Here is a 21,212-nt window from a genome sequence, read left to right on the forward strand (position 1 = left end):
CTGCCCTCTTGAACTTACATACTTGATTATTGGCACATGGAGGAGAGTTCTGCTGTGTGCCTGCTCCATGAGTCCATTGGACCAATTATCTTTGTATTTCATCCACTCTTCCAACCACTTTAAGAGAAGAGCCCAATATTTGCATCTTCGGCTGTTCACATCAAATAAGGATAAGAATTTTAATTTTTTTTCATTGAGGTTCCCACATCTCTCAAGAACACTTGGCATAAAATATTTGTTCAAACACATTTGTTGAATGAGCAATCAAGTTCTTAAGAAATATTTAGAGAGATATAATGTTTTAGGGAAATGATTGGTATTAGAAGAAAGGACAACTAGACAGTTTCAGCATCAAAGAGAATATTGAGCACATGAGATGAAAGAACAAGAGATATACAGATGTGAATAGGGATTAACTAAAGATTGTTTAACTTATGGCAGTATATCCCCTAAATCATTGTTGGTAGTTTATGGAATAGTTTGTAATGTACTTTTCTCTTTCCCAGTAGTTTCATCAGCTACATGGAGCCAGAAAACCAAACTGGTATTCCACAATTCATCCTTCTGGGGCTTTCTGAAGAGGCTGAGCTTCAGCCCCTCCTCTTTGGACTGTTCCTCTCCATGTACCTGGTCACCTGCACTGGGAACCTGCTCATCATCCTGGCCATCACCACAGACTCCCACCTCCACACACCCATGTACTTCTTCCTCTCCAACCTGTCCTTTGCTGACATCTGTTTCACCTCCACCACTGTCCCAAAGATGTTGATGAACATCCAGATGCAGAACAAAGTAATTCCATATGAAGACTGCATCACACAGATGTTTTTTTTCATGCTTTTTGCGGCCTTAGACAACTTCCTATTGACAGTGATGGCCTATGACCGGTTTGTGGCCATCTGTCACCCTCTGCACTACACGGTCATTATGAACCCAAGATTCTGTGGTCTCCTGCTTCTGGCCTGCTGTGTATTGTCATTTCTGCACTCTCTATTAAATAGTTTATTGGTTTTGCGACTGTCTTTTTGTACAGAACTGAATATCCCCCATTTTTTCTGTGAACTTAATCAGGTAATCCATCTTGCTTGCTCTGACACATTCCTCAATGACTTAGTCATGTATTCAGTAAGTGGGTCTCTGGGTGTTATTCCATTCAGTGGGATCCTTTTCTCTTACATGAAGATTGTGTCCTCCATTTTGAAAGTTTCATCAGCTGGGGGCAAATATAAAGCCTTTTCCACCTGTGGGTCTCACCTTTCTGTGGTCTTCTTGTTCTATGGTACAGCTTTAGGTGTTTATCTCAGTTCTGCTGCTATTGAAAACTCCAGGGCCACTGCAGTAGCCTCAGTGATGTACACTGTAGCCACACCCATGCTGAATCCTTTTATCTACAGTCTGAGGAATAAAGACATAAAGCAATCCCTGAGAAAACTTTTCAACGGAGGAACATCCTGTATAACTGAAACTCATACTTAAGTTTAGAGAATAACTTTTGACCAAAAAAAACACCCCAAAATAATAAAAATCTGCATTATACTTTCCTCAGTTCTAAATGTGCTTATGCACATAATTCAATCTCTTTAATTTTATGACATAATATGATAAATTGAGGACATAATATGAAATTACCTCTAGTGTATTTTGTTAAAAATGTATTTACTTTAACCAAAACTTCCCTTCAGTGAGCAATTTTTTTCACGTTGCTTCAGCTTTCATTAGGAAATATATAGTGTACAATTATCACAGGGACCAGTGTAAATTAACATTCTGAACCATTATAACTGGGACAGCCATTCTATGATTTCTATTTCAGAAAATGTTTTTCTTTTGATTACGTCTGGCATAAATTCTTCAGACCACCTGGGTTTTTTTTACACTGCAGTCCTGTTGAATAATTTGAAGATGATGTTGTAAACTTCTTCTTATTAAATTATTCAATGTGCTGGGGGTATGTTCAAACATTGGTAATGGCTTCCGGAACCACACTGTAAACCAGACCAACTAAGCATGCTAATACCTCTTCTATCATCATAAAGATGGTAGAATCAAGAAGACTGAAGTTCTTGTCTCCGTATACATGATTAATCTTCTGCCACCCAGATAATAGGAACTTTTGTTAAAATTTTAGTTCATGACCATTAGTTTCAAGACCTCTCTAGACCTCTATTTTTTTTTAACAAAGTTATGCGAATCCCTACTTGGCTTCAAGGAAACTGCTGAAAATTGTTTTTATTGTGTCAAATGAACCCAGTGCTCTCTAATTATGCGTGACCACAAAATTATGTTCACCAAGGCATCTGCCTCATTTGTGCCTTTGGATTTCTCCGTGCAATCTGATCAGCATCTCAAATAATTACATGTAAAACTGTTGGTTTTCATGATCCCTATATTTTCTCTGCACACAGGAAGCAGTTCTGTTAAGTTAAGCTTTGGGCTATTTGAAAGGTTGGATTTTCAAACCTATTCACTATTCAGAGTGAGAAAGATGAGACAATATGCTCCCATTAAGATTACAGCTTTGTTTTTTTTACATGTTTACACTGTCTTATGTCTTCCTTCATCCACTTTTCTGTTGTCCATCCCCAAGGGATGGGGTTATATGTAGATCATTGTGAGCAGTTCCCTCTTTCTCCCCTATCTTCCCCTTACCCTCTGGGTATCTCTACTCTCTTTATTGGTCCTGAAGGGTTTATCTGTCCTGTATTCCCTGTGTTTCCAGCTCTTATGGGTATCAGTGTAAGGTAGAATTGGGATCATGATAGTAGCGGCAGGAAGCATTAAGGACCTAGAGGAATGATGGATGTTTCATCGGTGTGATGCTGCACTCTGAGTGACTCGTCTTCTCCCCTTGACCCTTTTGTAAGGGGATGTCCACTTGCCCACCATTGGCTTTTGGGTCTCCACTCCCTCTCCCCCTCATTCACAATGATATATTTGTTCATTCTTTGGTACCTGATACCTGATCCCATCGACACCTTGTGATCACTCAGGCTGGTATGCTTCTTCCATGTGGGCTTTGTTTCTTCTCAGCTGGATGGCTGCCCATTTATCTTCGTGTCCTTAAGGCTCCAGATGCTTTATCGTTTCATACATGGGCACCATGTGCTTTCTTCACCATATTTCCTTGTGCACCTGCTTTGTCTTCACCAATCATATCAGGTAGGTGAGCACCATGGAATGCCAGGTTAATTGAACAAAGTGTTCATGCTATGAAGGAGTACCCGAGAAGAGGCCCAATTTTCATCTGCTACCTTAATAGTAAACCTATAAATATATGCACATAGATCTATTTCCTGATAGTCATACATAAATATATTTACATATGCAAATGCCTATATTTAGATCTCTGTAAATGCCCTTTGGCTACTAGGGAGGGAGGGTGAGGGGAACGAGTGGATAAATGAGGAGCTGCTACCAAGTGTTCAAGTAGCAAGAAAATGTTTTGAGAAGGATGATGGCAACAAATGTACAGATGTGCTTGACACAATGGATGTATGTATTGATTATGGTAAGAGCTGTATGGGCCCCAATAAAATGATTTATATAAAAATATTACAGCATTGTAAGCCCATCTCATGGAGTTCAGTCCAATGAGTCAGGCTCACTTTACACCAGGGGAAGTGAGTTAGTCATACAGGAATGCTGAGTGCCACCCTCCTATTCCTTCAATGAAAAATGTGACTTGATTCAAAACCCACTGTCATGGAGGCCACCTCCCAGCACACAGACAGTGATGAATAACTGCCCCAGGATGTCTGAAACTGTAATCTTTACAGAGAGGGAGACTGTCACGCTTTTCAACCAGGGAGCAGGTGGTAGATTTGAATCTCCATTTTTGGTTACCAGCCTAGCATTTTAATCAGGAGAATGTCAAACTTCTTTATATCGTGAGTGAACAAGTTGATTGTATCCAAACTTCCTTAAGATTTTTTCACGCTTTTTTTAATTTTTAAAAAATCATTTTATTGAAGGCCCGTACAACTCTTATCACAATCCAAATATACATCCATTGTGTCAAGCACATTCGTACATTTATTGCTTTCTTCATTCTCAAAATATATGCTTTCTACTTGAGCCCTTGATATCAGCTCCTCACTTTTTCCCTTCCCCTCCTGCCCACCTCTCTCATGAACCCTTTATAATTTATATCTTATTATTACTTTGTCATGTCTTACACTCACCCATCATGTTATTTTTTAAATCCTTTTCCTGGGGGCTCATAAAACTCTTAACACAATCCATGCAACAAATCTTATCACACGTTTTTTTAAAATCATTTTATTGGTGGCTCTTACAGCTTCTATCACAATCCATACATGCATCCATTGTCTCTAGCACATTTGTACACATGTTGCCATCATCATTTTCAAAACATATATTTCTACTTGAGCCCTTGGTGTAAGCTCATTTTCCTCCTTCTTGATCCTCCTTCCCTCCTGAAATCTTGATAATTTATAATCCTTCTTTAATGTCTTGCACCAACTACTGTTTCCCTTAACCCACTTTTATGTTGTTTGCTCCCCTGCATGGGGGTTATATGTAGATCGTTGTGATCTGTTCCCCTTATTATCCCCCACCTTACTGTTACCCTCCTGGTATTGCTACTTTCATTATTGGTCTTCAGGGGTTTATCTGTCCTGGATTCACTCTGTTTCGAGCTCTTATCTGAACCAGTGTACATGCTCTGGTCTAGCTGGTTTTGTAAGGTGAATTGGGGTCATGATAGTGGTGGTGGGGAAGCATTAAAGGAGTAGAGGAAAGTTGTATGTTTCATCTGGGTGATACTGCACCCTGACTGGATTGTCACTTACTTGTGACTCTACTGTAATGTGTTGCCCAATTATCCACAGATTCGCTTTGGGTCTTGGCTATGTAATCCACCTCATTTTCATGTTTCCACTCAAATATATACAGTTAGTTCATGATTTCTTTAGAATGGATGCTTTGTGGAGTATGAAGTGATTATTTGATAATACCAAAAAATTCCAACAAAACAAAACAAAAACTGACTGCCGTGATGTCAATACCAGCTCAACAGCTCTATACCACAAGATCAAAATGCCTCCATAGTTTTCAAACCTAGAGTTCGCTACAGGAGTAGAAGAAATCTTTCTGCTGTGCAGCAGCTGGTGGTTTTCAACACCTCACCTCAGGAGCACAGTCCAACTCTGTCATGTATTCTTAGATTCTCCCATTTTAGGACAAATAATACTGGGGTAAAATATATAATATGAAATTAACAATTTAAACATTGTGAAAACGACTCCTTGAGATTATGTCAAATCTTGCATAGTTTATTTTTTTAATTTGCAGTTTATTTCCACTCATCTATTTCTAACCTCTTCTTAATGTGTCTGCCGTCACTTAGAACATTGCCTCCTGTGTTCCCATTTCCATTCCTCCTACTCTGTGAGCCATTCTTACTTTAGGATCTTAAATTGTTAGTTTTTCTAATATGGGGCGATTTTAATGCCAGTTCTTATAGGTCAGTAAAGGCTATCAATCTCTATCCAACCAACACGTCTTATAATTTTAGCTCTGTTCCACATTCTTCTCTTACTTCTACAGTAGTTTACATAACGTATAATTTATGTGAGTACCTTCTAGAGTGAACATTTTAAGAGTAGTTGGTTTTGGAGTCAGGAAACCATCCTACTCTCAAAAAAATGGAGACTAATTTTTCATGGTCCCTTGTTCCACTGGTCTGTTTCCATGGGTTTTTCAGTTTTCATCACTTTTATTTTCTCTGGATGGAAAGAGATAAATATTTGCACATGACATGCTGCTTATGAGCACTTAGGATTCCAGGTGCTAAGTACAAATTGGACACAGAGCATTGCCCTTGCTCACTCTGCTTTGCCAGTTGACCTTGGTGAGTCCAAGATGATGGTTCTGATTGCCCAGGCTCAGGGTCTTCTTTCCTCAAGGTGTTTGTTTATGTCTAAGAGCTTTCCATAACCTTACTCCTCTCATGTCCCTGTATGTTTCATCAAAGAAGGAAACTCTTTGCCCACCAGAAAAAAACCCCTTCCAGGAATGAAAGTTAGAGCGAGTCTGAGCTTGGTGTGTGCATTATAGTCACCTGGATCCACTTACTGAGTGGAAAGAGGGGAAACGCAGCAATGAAAACAAGGACTGATTTGGATATGTTCCATTGTTACCTGTTGACGTGGTCCACAGAGGCTACAGATGAGAGAGGGAAAAGGTGAGAGATAAGAGAACTGGCTGTCAGAAAATTTAAAAATATATTCCACATTTATTTTTCTATTGTTTCTAATAGTGGTAAATACAGTTATATACATATCTATGTTAAATCTAAAAATATTCATGGTACACTGCAAGACTCCTAGATCATTCAACAAGCAATCATATTTCACTACTACTATGTAGGGTATTTTTGAGGAAAAAGAAATAGATTTTAGTATTATTCCAGAGAACTATACATGCTTCATTGATATCACATCCAAACTTGACAAATGCTGGTTTCATCCATACTTTAAAAAAATACTCTTCCATTAAAATCAATTGAACTTTTTCACTTATAATGGAATTTCCAGTTAACCATCCTTGGAAATTTTTGGCTTACCAGTAATACATTACCCATTTCTTCTAAATGCTGGCCTGTGATGTTATTCAAAAAGTATCATGTGTTCATGCCACCATCTATCTCAACTGAAGAGAAGATGGTGGCAGGAAAGTTTTCCCCATAATCTAAATCTCTGCATAAGAACATATTTTTTAAAGGATATTTGAAAACTCTTTGAATCATTTTATTGGGGGCACTTAAAGCTCGTGTCACAATCCAAATATACATACATTCCGTCAAGCACATCTGTACATATGTTGCCATCGTCACTTTTGAAACATTTTCTTTCTACTTGAGCCATTCATATCAGGTCCTCATTTCCCACCACTCTCCTTCATGAAGCCTTAATAATTGGTAAGTTCCCCTATGTCTTACACGGACTGCTGCCTCCCTTCACCCACTTTTCTTTGATCCATCCCCCTAGATAGAGGTTATAGGTAGATAATTGTGTAGGGTTTCCCTCTTTCTCTCCCCACTTTCCCCTTACTCTCTTGGTAACTCTATTCTCATTATCTCACTACTTGAGCCCTCGATATCAGCTCCTCTTTTTACCTTCCCCCTCCTATCCTTGAGACCCTTTGATAAATAATAAATTATTTTCATGTGTATATCCTATACCATCCCTGTTTCCCTCCCTCTGCAGTGTCATCCCCCCTTCTCCCCACCATTCCCCTACCCTCTTGATAACCCTACTCCCATTTCTGTTTTTGAGGGGTTTATCTGACCTGGATTCTGTGTCCTGTACTCCTATCTGTACCTGTCTACATGCTTTGGACTAACTCACAGTGAAAGGAAGGATGGGGGTCATGATAATGGGGGAGAGGAAGCTTCATGGAATCAGAGGGATAGTGTAAGTTCTATTGGTGATATACGTCACCCTGGCTGACTTATCCCTTCCTTGCGACCCTTCTGTTGGGGATGTCCCAATGTTTACAGACAGGTTTTGGGTTTCTGCTCCAATGCCCCTCATCCTCAACAATGTTTGTATGTTTGTTTGGCTTGCGTCTTCTGATGCCTGTTACCTTGTCCCATCGACACCTCTTGATTGCACAGGCTGGTGTGCTTCTTTCATGGGGGCTGGGTACTTCTCTGGTAGATGCCCGCTTATTTGCAAACATAGGACCAATTGTAAGCATGGTGCAGGGCCTGGCAGTGTTTTGTTCTGGATTGCATAATGTCATAACTAATGTGATTTATTATTTCATACGATGATATTATGAAATAAAATTTGAATATTACGTATGAACCATCTTGTACACATTGTGACATGTAGTCTCTATGTGTTTTTTACCTTTCTTTTTCTTTTAAAAATTTAATCTTTTTTTTTCAATTTGTACATAATTCTTTTGTTGTTGATGTTCAGGATCTAATAATGTTTGGGGTTGGAAGGGAGGTGAGGTTGGGCAATTTGATGACTTAGCTGCCATCAGCCGAGGATGTCCTCAGAAGTGACTTAGATTGGTATCCCAAACCAAGGGAACAAGAGATCTGTTCTGGATTTCCAGTCTGCTCTGAATTTCCAGTCTGCTCTGGATCCCTGGCCTGCTGCAGATCTTCAGTCATCAGTTACATGTTATCAGTTGGCAAGGTCTAGTCTCTTTATTTATGGTGACTTGTACATGTGTAGACAGTCTTTGAGAATATCCCATTTCCTACTGACAGGGATGCTTTATATATATTAAGTGTCTACAGTTAATTAATATAATAAAAACTCAAAACTCACTGCCATGAGTTGCTGCCGACTCATAGCTACCCTACAGACTAAGGTAGAATTTCTTTGTGAGCTCCAGGGATCCAGCTTATTTTTATAGTAGAAGCAGTGTAATTAAGCTGATGAGCTGCTGGTCGTTTTGAATTGCTAACCTTGCAGATCACAACCCAACGTGTAAGCACGCTGCCACCAGGTCTCCTAACCTGGTAAAAATAGAGTGTTGAGGCTGTGTGGGGTTGTATGTGGTCAAAAGTATTTCATGAGATTTTGGCAACCTGGTGAATTATGTCTACCTATGTCCTTGAGGTCTTTGGAGTAGGAAATGCATCCTGCAGCAAACATTACGAGGTTCCCTGTGGTCTAGAAACACACAAAATCAGGGTCATCACCTCTTGGGAAGAAGGGGCCCAATAGGATCGAAGCTGCCAACTGTGTCCCAAGGGTCACAGGGACATATATTGTTTTTCTAGCTCCAGAGAAACAGGTTTCTCAGTGGGTTTAAGACAAAAGAATGAAGAGTTAAGGAGTCACATGGAAATTTATATATTTTAAAGTTATTGACTTGTATATATTCCCACTAATCAACTGAAATCTACCTTTCTAATTTCAGGTGAAGAGAAAATGTGATTGGATTTTCCAGAGGTGTCATGAGTGGTTCCGTCTCCCTTCCCTTCCTGTGGGATCAGAATGTTCCTTTAACAGCTGAACAAGGAAGGAATATTATTGGTGAATTCAGAATCTTACATGCTAAATTTTGGATGAGTTATAGCAGCATCACAGTGGAGGGGAGATTGGTGAAGAGTGAGGTCCCTTTGTTATTGGTAGTATATGTTGATGTATTAACAATAACAAATAAAAGCAAATTTCATGATATAAGATGTTGCTATGGTGTGGGATACTGAAAGATTTCTCCAAAGTTGTCTCTCCCAGATATATGCCAAACCTAGCTGCTTGCTACACATGGCAAGGAACTATACACTTGGAGGTCAACAAAAGCAGGTCAGAGGTTATTCTCCCTAAGGGTTGTCAGCCATCTAGAGATATCAGACTGTATAGACTGTCCCACCCTAAATAGGATCCACTCCCTTCTGATAAGGATGGTAGATTGTTTCCCTGAAGAGAGCCCAGGGAGATCAAGGCCACACAAGGGTGACCAAGGTTAGGCTTCCATACTGAATCTAGGGTCTGCCCATCTTGTCACATACACACCCTACTCCCTTCTCTTCCTATTAAATGAATACCCCTAGCTCATCCCCTTCCTGTCATGCGTATGCTTATTGTACAGCCCCTTCCTGTGACGTGTGTGGTTACCTGTTATCAAGCCGCTAAGTATATATGGGCCTTGGGCCGAAATAAAGAGGGTCTCCTTCTGCCCTCTCTGCCCACACTGTGCGCAGACATGATGATGAGATCTTGGCTGTCCAGGAGGTGAGCATGCTACCATGAATTGTGCTGACTTCCTTGTTTTACTCTCCTATCTTTATTGTTCTCTATCACTTTACTATAATAGTTATATATTTTTACTGTACAATTGAGCATACTGGAACCATGAGAGTGTGAGGGGCTGGTTCTCCCAAACTATGTTCAAGTCCCTGTCCAGTGATTCTGAATACATGAAAATGGCTCCTCTCTCTCTTATCTGTCTTCTCTGGTGCTGGCTCACATGCAAGCAGTTTCCTTCTGTCCCCAGATCTTTCCTCGCTTCACTGCATCACCTTTCCACACCATTGATGTGAGTGTCTGCTGCCCTCATTCAACTCTTTGTTCATCTAGCAACTCAAAAAGCACTTACTTAGCATTAAATTAAAATCTGGAAACGAAGAACTGAGTAGACATTTCCCCTCCTCACAAGTATCTTACATTCGACACAGTGTAACACATGATAAGTAGATGCTGTATGAGATGGCACTGCGCTCCTTCTGCGATGGATCACATTGTTGTTTTCCTTCCTGGGGAGTTTTCGTCGAGGTTCACAGAGAATCTTATGGTCACACTGAGCTTTGAAGGAGGATGCAGACATGGACTAATGTTGGAAAAAGCAGAGTAGATGTGGGGGATGAATCTGAGAGGTTTTGAATTATAATGCATCCAATAATTCACGGTGTGCATTAGGAAGCTTAATATTTTAATGTCATTATTTTTGTTTTAACTCTCCTTTAAAATGGGCATCAGAGTTTGGTTTTAAGAGATGAAGAACATGATAGTTAAAGCTGTGGTTTTACTTAAACAAGGCAGGTAGTGAACTCTGGGTGAAGCTCACAGCACGCTGTTTTCTTTTATTTTAAAAAAAACATTTTATTGGGGGCTCATACAACTCATCACAATTCATACATATGTCAATTGCATAAAGCACATTTGTACATTTGTTACCCTCATCATTCTCAAAACATTTGCTCTCCACATAGGCCCCTGGCATCAGCACCTCATTTTCTCCCCTCCCTCCTATCTCCCCCGCCACTCATGAACCCTTGATAATTTAGAAATTATTATTTTGTCATATCTTACACTGTCAGACGTCTGCCTTCACCCACTTTTCTGTTGTACACCCCCCAGGGAGGGGGTTAAATGAAGATCCCTTTAATCCGTTAGCCCTTTCTACCCCACCCTTCCTCCACCCTCCCAATATTGCCACTTTCACCACTGGTCCTGAAGGGATCATCTGTCCTGAATTCCCTGTGTTTCCAGTTCCTATCTGGACCAGTGTACATCCTCTGATTTAGCCAGATTTGTAAGGTAGAATTTTTATGATGATAGTGGGGGTGGTGGGGTGCGGGAGGAACTAGAGGAAATTTATATATATTTCTTCATTGCTTCACTGCACCCTAACTGTCTCATCTCCTCCCCGCGACCCTTCCTTAAGGGGATGTCCAATGGCCTACAGATGGGCATTGGGTCCGCACTCCACACTCCCCCTCATTCACAGATACGATGTTTTGTTCTTTGATGCCTGATAACTGATCCTTTTGACACCTCATGAGAACACAGGCTGTTGTGCTTCTTCCATGTGGGCTTTCATGCTTCTGAGCTAGATGGTCGCTTGTTTACCTTCAAGTCTTTAAGACCCTAGATACTATATCTTTTGATATCTGGATTCCATCAGCTTTCTTCACCACATTTGCTTATGCACCTCCTTTGTCTTCAGTGATTGTGTCAGGAAGGTGAGCATATTGGAATGCCAGTTTAATAGAACAAAATATTCTTGCATTGAGGGAGTAATTGAGTGGAGGCCCAATGTCCTTCTGCTACCTTAAAACTAAACCTATAAATATATACACATAAATCTATTTCCTCATCCTCATATATAAATATATTTACATGTGTTCATGCTTCTATTTAAACCTCTATAAATGCCCTTTGCCTCTAGCTCTTTCCTCTATTTCCTTTTACTTTCCTCTTGTCCCACTCTCATGCTCAGCCTTCATTTGGTTACAGTAATTCCTCTCGGCTACATTACCCTTTATCACACCCAAACAGGCCTCCTATACCCTCCTCACCACAGATTTGGATCACTTGTTGTTCCCTTGTCCCTGGGTTTGTTAACACCACTTCCTTTTCCCCCACCTCTCCCTCTCCCATGTCCACCCAGACTGTTGGTCTCATTGTTTTCTCCTCCAGATTGTTCATCCAGCCTATCTTATTTAGACAGACCTGTGGAGATAATAACATCTACAAAAACAAGACAGAGCACAACCAAGCAACAGAAGAAAACAAAACAACAAAAAGCCAATGACAGAAACCCCCCACAACACATGAACAACAAAAAAGGAAAGTGTAGTTAGTTCAAGGACTGTTTGTTGGCCTTTAGGAGTGTGTTCCAGTCGAGCGTGCTGGGGTGCCAAGCCCTGGCCCCAAAGTCTATTTTTGTTATTCCCTGGGGACTTCATGCTCTTTTCCCCTTGTTCAGTTGCACCCCCTTAGTGTTTTGCATTGGTTTGGTGTGCTCAGATCAGGTGCAATTCCCACACTGTATCTCTAGTGTTGTTTGTCCCCTGTAGGACTATGGGTCAGTGAGGGATGTTGTGTCTCATAGTGGGGCTGGCCATGTGGTCTTCCCTGTGGATTGACTGCTCTGAGTGGAAATATCATCGTCAAGGGTTGGTGGGCCAGGATGTGCTCACACCACTTAGTACAGTGACACTCTTCCTGACCTGTTGATCCAAAGGCATGAGAAGTCCAAAGTGCCCAGGGGGCATTCTCAGCTGCCAGTTCAGTGGAATCTGTGCTGTGTTTCCAGGTGGGAGAGTTCCTTTCTTCAGGACCGGGACCTCCAGGCCTGAGGAGCACAGGGTTGCTGGGAGAGGAAGCAAAAATGCTGCAAGTGGATCATTTTGAGTAACAGTGAATGGTGCCATTCCAGCTTCCACTGAACTGGCAGCTGAGAATGCCCCCTGGGCACTTTGGACTTTTCATGCCTTTGGAGCTACAGGACAGAAAGAGTGTCACCGTACTAAGTGGGGTGATTGATCCTGAATACCAAGGAGAAATTGGGCTGGTACTACATAATGGAGGTAAAGAAGAATATGTCTGGAATCCAGGAGATCCCATAGGCCGACTCTTAGTGTTACCATGCCCTGTTATTAAAGTAAATGGTAAGTTACAGCAACCCAGTCCTAACAGGACTTATAATGACCCAGACCCCTCAGGAATGAAGGTCTGGGTCACCCCGCCAGGCCAAAAACCACAGCCAGCTGAGGTGCTTGCTGAGGGCAAAGGTAATACAGAATGGGTAGCAGTAGAAGGTAGTTCTATCTATCAATTACAACCATGTGATCAATTGCAAAAGCGAGGCTTGTAATTGTCAATGTATGTTCTTTGTATGTGACTATTGCATACATTTCCTTTGTTCAAGTATGTTATATCAGATATAATTTGACTCAGTGTGTTTTCATTTATATGTATGATAGATGATTGATGATAAGTATAAATGTGATTTCATTAATATCTGGAAATTATATAAGTATGTATGGGTAAAGAATTATGTACAGGTGCAAGGTTGGCAAGGGGTGGATTGCGATAGTTTATTGTGCCAGCCTGGCCGATAAACACAAGTAGGATTAACTGAAGGGCAGAGGGATAAATGGCTCGGTGAGCCTCGCCTTGCTTGTTATGTGCCTCAATTTAAAGGGGTACACTACCTGTGGGATGCCTAGCCTGTGGACTGTGTCTCTGTAAGTTGAGGTCCCTTTAATCCCACACGATTGGAAAGTTCATCTCTGGGGCTGGGGACCGACAGTTGGTGACCTGCCTTGCTGTTTGCTGCCTGGGTTTACATAGCCCAGCTCGTTCTACAGAAAGGGACTGGCAGCTCTCAAGCCTTAAAGGACTGCTAGTGTCTCACTGCTTTATAATTTAACTGTTAATTTCTTGTATTATCTATCTGTATATAATTTAATGGTTCATTTCTTGTATTATATATCTATATTTATAAATATATTTATATATAATTACTAGCAATCTGGTTTGTCTCTCTGGAGAACCCTGTCCAACCTGTCTCTTCCTCTGCCTTCATTTGCTCATGTGTGCTCTGATCAGATATGTGCTCTCCCTGAGTTGCAGCTTCAGTGCTGTCCTCTGAAATAAATTCTTCTCGGGGGAGGGGCAGCTGTCCAAGTAGTTGGGATTGGGGCCAGCCCCTCAGACCTCTCTTCTGGTTCCCTAGTCCATGCCGGCATGTTGTGTTCACAACTTGGAGCACAGGGTTGAAGTATGTTCCTGTTTCCCTTTGGAGATGTAAACAATACCCTCCCCTTGGGTGGGTTACTGCCCTGTTCCCCCGCTACCCATTTCTTTTTTTTCTCGCCCACCCCCCCTCCTTTTTAGTTGGCTACCATATGTATCCCTGGATTTGGGTTGGCCCCTACCATACTACCTGATCCTCGCCCCAGGAATGTTTGTATGCAGCAGCTTTTTCCCTATCCCCTTTTGCATTTTTAAAAAAAACTTACTTCAGTGGACTCATGTTGTACTTGTCCTTTTGTGCTTGGCATACTTTGGTTAGGATGATCTCCTCCAGTACTTCCCATGTTGCGATGTGCTTCATATACTCATCACTGCTTTTTAGTGATGCATAGCACTCCATTGTATGTATATACCACAGTTTTTTAATCCACTCATCAGTTGATAGAAATTTGGGTTGTTTCCAACTCCTTGTAAATATTGGAGCACAGATGTCTGGCCGTGGTTTGTTTCTTGCCTCTTCTGAGTATATTCCCAGTGCGGGATTGCTGGATCGTGGGGTAGCTCAATTTACACCTATTTTAGAAATCGCCAAATCGATTTCCATAGTGGCTGTACATACCTACAGGTCCACCAGCAGCGGCTGAGAGTTCCTATCTCACCACAGCCTCTCCAACACTTGTTGTTTTTTGATTTTTTAATTGGGCTATCTTTGAGGGTGTTAGGGGTATGTCATAGTTGTTTTAATTTGCATTTCTCTTATGGCTAATGATCGGGAACATTTTTTCATATGTTTATTGGCCATTTGTATTTCAGACTCTGAGAAACTTTTGTTCAGGTCCTTTGCCCACCTCCTCAGGGGGCAGTTAGTATTTCCTCTTACTGTACACTTGCAAAGTATCGTAGATTTTAGTAATAAGGCCTTTGTCTGATGTGTCATTGCTAAAGATGTTTTCTCAGTTGGTGGGCTCTCTTGGTGAATTCTTTCGATGTACACAGCTGTTTTATCTTCCATATATCCCACATGTCAATTTGTGCCTCCTCTGTGTTTATTCCTGATAGCCTATGTATTCCCTGTGCCAAAGTTCTCAAGTTGGTCCAATCCCTTCATTAATGTCCCAAGTAGTTTGGGGTTTTACTTCAAGGTCTGCGATCCACCTTGAGTTTATTCTCATGCATGGAGTGAGATAAGGGTCTTGCTTCATTTTTCTGCAGGTACATATCCATTTTTTCCATCACCACTTGTTGAAGAGGTCATCTGCTTCCCATTGGATCTTTTGGGGGCCCTTATCAAATATCAGTTGTATGTATGCTGATGATTTTATTTCTGGGTTTTCAGTTCTTTTCCATTGGTTTGAGTATCTGTCATACCAATACCATGCAGTTTTGACAACTGTTGCTGTATAATATGTCCTAAAGGCAGGTAAAGCAAGCCCTTTCACTGTGTCCTTCTTCTTTAGGAGTTTTCTGCTAATTTTGGGCTTCTTCTATTTCCATATGAAGTTGGTAATCAAAATAGAGATGATCACTTTCTGGGAAGAGGTAGTCCAGTGGGATAACACAGAGCTCCACGTTGTCTCCCAAAGGATAAACTGGCACAATAATTTTTCTTCTCTTAGCTCCACAGAAATAAAATTCCCAGGGAATATAAGACAAAAGAATACTTCATTAATGAGGCACAAGGGATTTCATCCACTAGAGCCAAAGGACTGTAAATACTTCCTCTACACTGACCCATATCTATTGATTCATCTAAGGGTCTGAGAAAACACAGTTTTACCTTCTAGGAGCCTCATGAATGGGCTCATCTCCATGTTCTTCCTGGGGGCACAACCTCTAAATTTAGCAGTGGCACATGGGAGAAGCAGCACTGGTGACATCTTCTCTGGATGAGGTACAACATCATCTCAGATGCCCGGAGATTGGTGATGCGTGACGGCCCTCTCTTATTGGAAGTATCTGTAGGAGGATCAACAGGTAAAACAAATAAAAGCAAGTTTAATGGATAAAGTCCTGATGAGTTACTGTCCTTGGTTCTAGAGACTGATTCTGGCTACAGGACAATGTCTTTTTCTCTGATCTGTCTTCCCCGGTGCTGGCTCTCATTCCTGCAACCTCCTTCTCTCAACAGCCTTCCTTGCTTCCCTACATTAACGTATCTGTTAACCTCATTCAACTATTTGTTCACATTGTCAATCACAGAACTCTAGTTTAGCATTAAATTATAGTCTGGACACAAAGAAATGAGCAGACATGTTCCCTTCTTTCCAGTATCTGACGTTCTCCGTAAGGGAACAGACGGTAAGTGCGTGCTTATCCCGGCTCTGCAATCCTACTGACATGCATCATGATGTTGTTGCCCTTGCTGGGGACTTTTAGTGAAGGTTTCACAGAGAGATGATGATCAGACTGAGCTTTCAAGGAGGACACAGGAGGGGAGTAATGTGGAGATTATTAAAACCGTATGGTGTGCATTGGAAATTGCACATAATAATTAATAGCTGATGTACAAAGAAAGCAAGGAATGGAAAGTGAAGCATGTGGGTGGACTGGTAGGCAGCAGCCATGTAACACACAGCTGTATATTTTGGCTAAGGAAGGACAACTCTGAAATTAGCGGAGCGTCAAGGCAGAATTAGCAGCACAGTCTGTCTGCAGTCAGACTTGCCTTTGGAGACATTGCTCTGTCCATGTGCAGAGCAGACTCCTGCTCCTGTGAAACCCGCAGAGAGATGAAGAGTGGATAAGCACAGTAGAAGTGGGAGATGAATCTGTATTGAGTTTTCATACATCCAAAAATCAACTGAGTAATGTGAGACAGCTTGACTTTTCAAATTATTTATTTATTTAAAATTTAAAATTTAATTTAATTTTTTAGTCTCTTCTATAAAATTGGCATCAGACTTTGGATTTAAGAGGTGCAGAATATGGGAGTGAAAGCTATGATTTTGCTAGTCCTAGGCAGGTGGTGAACTCTGGGTCAACTTCATAGCTTGCTGTTTTCCAGGTGTTTCCACATGACTGATTTTAAAATTTTTACTTAACTTTACTCTTTCAACAGTTTTCTAACACTAATTTATTTTAATGTATTTTTCTTTCTTTTAAATAATTGTGCCATGACACAGTCCAGATATCATACCATTTCACAGTTCAATGACATCAAGCAGTGTTGTACATTTTCAGTTTCAAAACATTTTTTTCCTTCTTGTACTTCTTGACCTCAGCTCCCTCTAATCCTTTTCCCTGCCCCCATCTGGGTCCCCTGCATCCCCAGCAGGAACTCTCATTCTCGTTATTGTCTCTGACCATGATTGAGATAGAGGAATAACTTTGTTATGCAACAGAGTATTGTAGAGATGAGCACAGTAGATGAAAATGATACATTTGACTTCAGTGGTTAAAATCTTGTCATTTGGTCTCTCTACTTTGTGCACCATCTGGTAGTTAATATTTTTAATAGAGTCTATTTTATCATATTGGGATTTATCTCTGTTGTATTTTGTCTTTGTTGGTAACTCTCTTGACTCTTATTTATGTATTTTCTTATGTTCTTTGTGACATGCAACCCAGCATGGGTGAAGCTCTGGAGATAACAGGTTGGTTTGTTTTATTTAATAGAAAAATTACAAATACAGTAATGACATTTCCCATAAAGCTTTCACTTAGATGCCTGTTATCATCTCTATCCAGAATCCTGCATTTATTTGTCAACCTTCATTGGACTCCTGTGGCTGTGACAGGTTCCCTGATATTTCTCCTTGTTTGATGACCATGCAAGTGTTGATGTGTGTCAGTGACCTATTTTGTAAAACGTCTCTCACTTAGTATTTGTCTGGTGATTGTCTCATGAGGAGATTGGAGTTATGGAGTTTAAAATTATTTTAATTTTGATTTCTTGGTTTATGGAAGAAGACCATAAGGGTTAAGTGTCAAAGTCATCCATCATTTTGTCAATAGGTATAAACTGGTTTATATCTTGATTAGAAGTGCATTAAGTATATGGATCTAGTTGGGAATATTTTACACTTCACAATAGTGCTGATCCTATTAGTGAACAGAAAGTATCTATTTATTTGGTCCTTTCATTTCTCTCACTGGTATTATGTAGTTTTTAGACCACTGATTTGTTTGCATTTTGATCTATTATTTCCATGACTGCTGAATTTCATTTTGGTATGTTATTGTTCATTATTGTTATGTGGAAATTTATTGGAGGTTATACCTTTATTTTGCAAGCTATCATTTTGCTCTCATTATTTTTAGTATTTTTCTGTTTGTGGCTGTTTCTTTGGGTTTTCTACATAGATAGTGATGTGTTCTGTGATCAAAGACAGCTTCGTTTCTTCCTTCCCAGTCTGTGCGGTTTTTATTTTTAAAATTTGCATTATTGTGTTTGTTAGGAATTACACTTAAATAAGATTGTTAAGAGGGCATATCTTTGTCCTGTTATGAATCCAAAGGGGAAAATGTCTAATTTTTCACCATTGAACACTACGCTAGCGGTAAATTTCTTAGATATAGTCTATCAAGCCAACTTTTCAAACTCTTTTCAACATTTTTGGGGGAAATTAAAATGTAAGTAATAATTTTGAACGCTATCAAATGCTTATTGTAATTTGACTTTAGGATTTCTTTTCTCTTGTCGATGTTTATTTCATCATTTTTTCTTTAGATAGTTGATGTAGGATATTACATGAACTGATTTTCTTATTTTGAATCACTCTCTCATTGCTGAAATAAATGCCACTAAGTTGTACTATATCATTCTTGTCATACATAGTTGGATTCAATTACTTAGTAATTGGTTGAAGAATTTTTCATTCATTGTCATGGGTCATATTGAATGAGAGTCTTCCTTCATTATATATTTGAATCTGGTTTAGATTTTTACTCATTGCTTCGAATCTATTCTGACTCATAGAGACCCTATCGGACGGCATGAAACTGTCCCCATGAGTTTCCAAGACTTTTACTGTCGATGGAGTAGAAGCCTCATCTTTCTCTCATGCAGTGGCTGGTGATTTCAAACTGCTGATCTTGCTGTTGCAGCTTTAGGGAGCAATCCACTATCCCACCAGGACTCCTGGATTTGATAGTAGGATACTGCTCGTGTCACAGAATGAATTAGGAAATATTCCCTCTGCTCTGCTTTCTGAAAAAGATTATAGAGAATTTATATCATTACTATTTCTTTTATAGATTGTAGAATCCACTAGCATGTCTTTGGTATATTAAATAATCAGTGCATTTAATGTCAAAATGACTCCTAAATGCACTGAATTTTGGAAAAGGAATGAAAATAAGTCCTTTTTAAAAATTCTCTTCCATTTTTTCTACATATGAATATTTCAACTAATTACTAATATTTTAATATTATATGTATAATTTGAGCACAGGAATTCATTTAAATTGTATATATTAAAATATTTATCTAGTTAGGTAATTCCACTATTTTTACTTTTCTGGTATTGTGGGGTTTAGAACTCAGTAATATAACCTTCCTTTCTCTGATTCTTACAAAGCTTGTATTAATCTCCTTTCCTCCCCTTTTCTCTCCTTCATTCCTTCCTTCCTCTCAGTAGACTGTTTTTCTATAACATGGCATAAGATAGCCGCAATATAATCTCTGCCCAAGGGATGGATTACTGGTTTTTGAAAAACCCAAAAATTTGATTTTGGATTATTGACACTCAACTCAGTTCTCAAAGGAGAGAGAAACTGCATTTTAAAAATATTTTTGTTTTTTAATTGGCTCAGTCTCCATAATACACCATGTCATAGATTAATGTAGAGAAAGAATTAGCAGTTAATAGTAAATGAGATACACGTTGAGCAGACACCTTAAGGTGGCATCTACAGTCCAAAAGGGGAATTCTATACCAAATAGAAATTGAGGGAAGAGTAACTTTTGTGAAAGGCTAAATATACCGTTTATGTACATTGTATTAGTATATACAAATACCACTACACTGTAGCAGTCAGTAAACAATATTGGTTCTGTCAGCTGTCACCAAGTCAACTCCAACTCTGGATGAACCCACATGTGCAGAGCAGAACTGGGCTTTGGGATTTTCAAGGCTGTGACCTTTGGGAAACAGATCACCAGCCTTGCCTTTAGATTTCTCCGTGTTGATTGTAAATGACAAACTTTTAGCTAGTAGTCAAGTGCTTGCTCATGTGTAATACCTGGTGGTTCAGTATAATACAATAGGATATGATATAATGTGGTGTGTTGTTATAATACACATAAAATAATAAATGATGTTTAAGTTTTAATCATGGGGTCTTTTGCGACCTCATAATCATCTGAGCCCATGTTCCCATCATTTTAAACTACAATTTCAGTGCAGATTCCTTTGTTGCCCCTCAGGTACACCATCCACCGTGGTGTCAGAGGGGTGAGGAATAGTCCTATGTGGGGGGAGCACAGGCACTGTCTCTGTACAACGTGTTCTTCTCATGACTAGCATCCTGACTGCATTCAGGTTTCTGCTGTTAGCCTCTGTATCACAAGTGATTATACTAGGAAGCATTTCTTTTTACTCTGTAACTTGCTTATGTCTTACTATGAATCGCCTGGTGTACAGACCTGACCAGCATTCAAGAAATCACACACATTCTCATTTACTTCATCCACTGTAATTCCCCGATGTACCATAGCTGATCCCGCTGCCTCTTTGTGTTTCCTGTTCCCATTTTCCTTCCTTCCTAATCCTCTGAATTGTGTTCCTGGGCAAGTGCTGCCCTCTTGAACTTACGTAGTTGATTACTGGCACTTGGATGGGGGTTCTGTTTCAGACATGACTGCTATTTGCATGCTCCATGAGTCCATGGCATCAATTGTCTTTGCATTTCCATCACCCTTCCCACCGCTGTAAGGTTGAGCCCAATAGTTGCATCTTCTACTGTTCACATCAAATAAGGGTAAGAATTTTTACTTTTTCATTGAGGCTCCTACAACTTTAAAGAACACTTGGCAGAAAAAAATTTGGTCAAACACATTTGTTGAATGAAGAGTCAAAGTCTTAAGGAATTTGTAGAGAAATATAATATTTTAGGGAAAGATTATTAGAGAAAGCACAACTAGGCAGTTTCAGCTGCATAGAGAATAATGTGCACATGAGATTCCAGAGCATGGATATATAGATATGAATAGGTTTAATTAATATATTTAAATAGAAATGACAGTATATCCCTTACACTGTTAGTAGCATATGGGATAGCTTGCAATGCTCTTTT

At 39.9% G+C, this 21,212-nt stretch overlaps 1 protein-coding gene across 1 annotated transcript; it reads left to right on the plus strand.

The window, feature by feature from the left end:
* The first annotated feature begins 522 nt into the window (after window positions 1-522).
* On the plus strand, window positions 523-1,476 carry LOC142449032 (olfactory receptor 7A17-like). Its single transcript, XM_075550821.1, has one exon. The coding sequence runs from the start codon at window positions 523-525 to the stop codon at window positions 1,474-1,476; it is 954 nt and encodes a 317-aa protein (XP_075406936.1).
* Window positions 1,477-21,212: the final 19,736 nt, after the last annotated feature.

Source organism: Tenrec ecaudatus, chromosome 1, assembly GCF_050624435.1.
Source record: "Tenrec ecaudatus isolate mTenEca1 chromosome 1, mTenEca1.hap1, whole genome shotgun sequence".
Lineage (NCBI taxonomy): Eukaryota > Metazoa > Chordata > Mammalia > Afrosoricida > Tenrecidae > Tenrec > Tenrec ecaudatus.

Bases quoted from the DNA above. Each gene is read 5' to 3' on its own strand.
- LOC142449032 (XM_075550821.1), top strand. From the start codon at position 523: ATGGAGCCAGAAAACCAAACTGGTATTCCACAATTCATCCTTCTGGGG.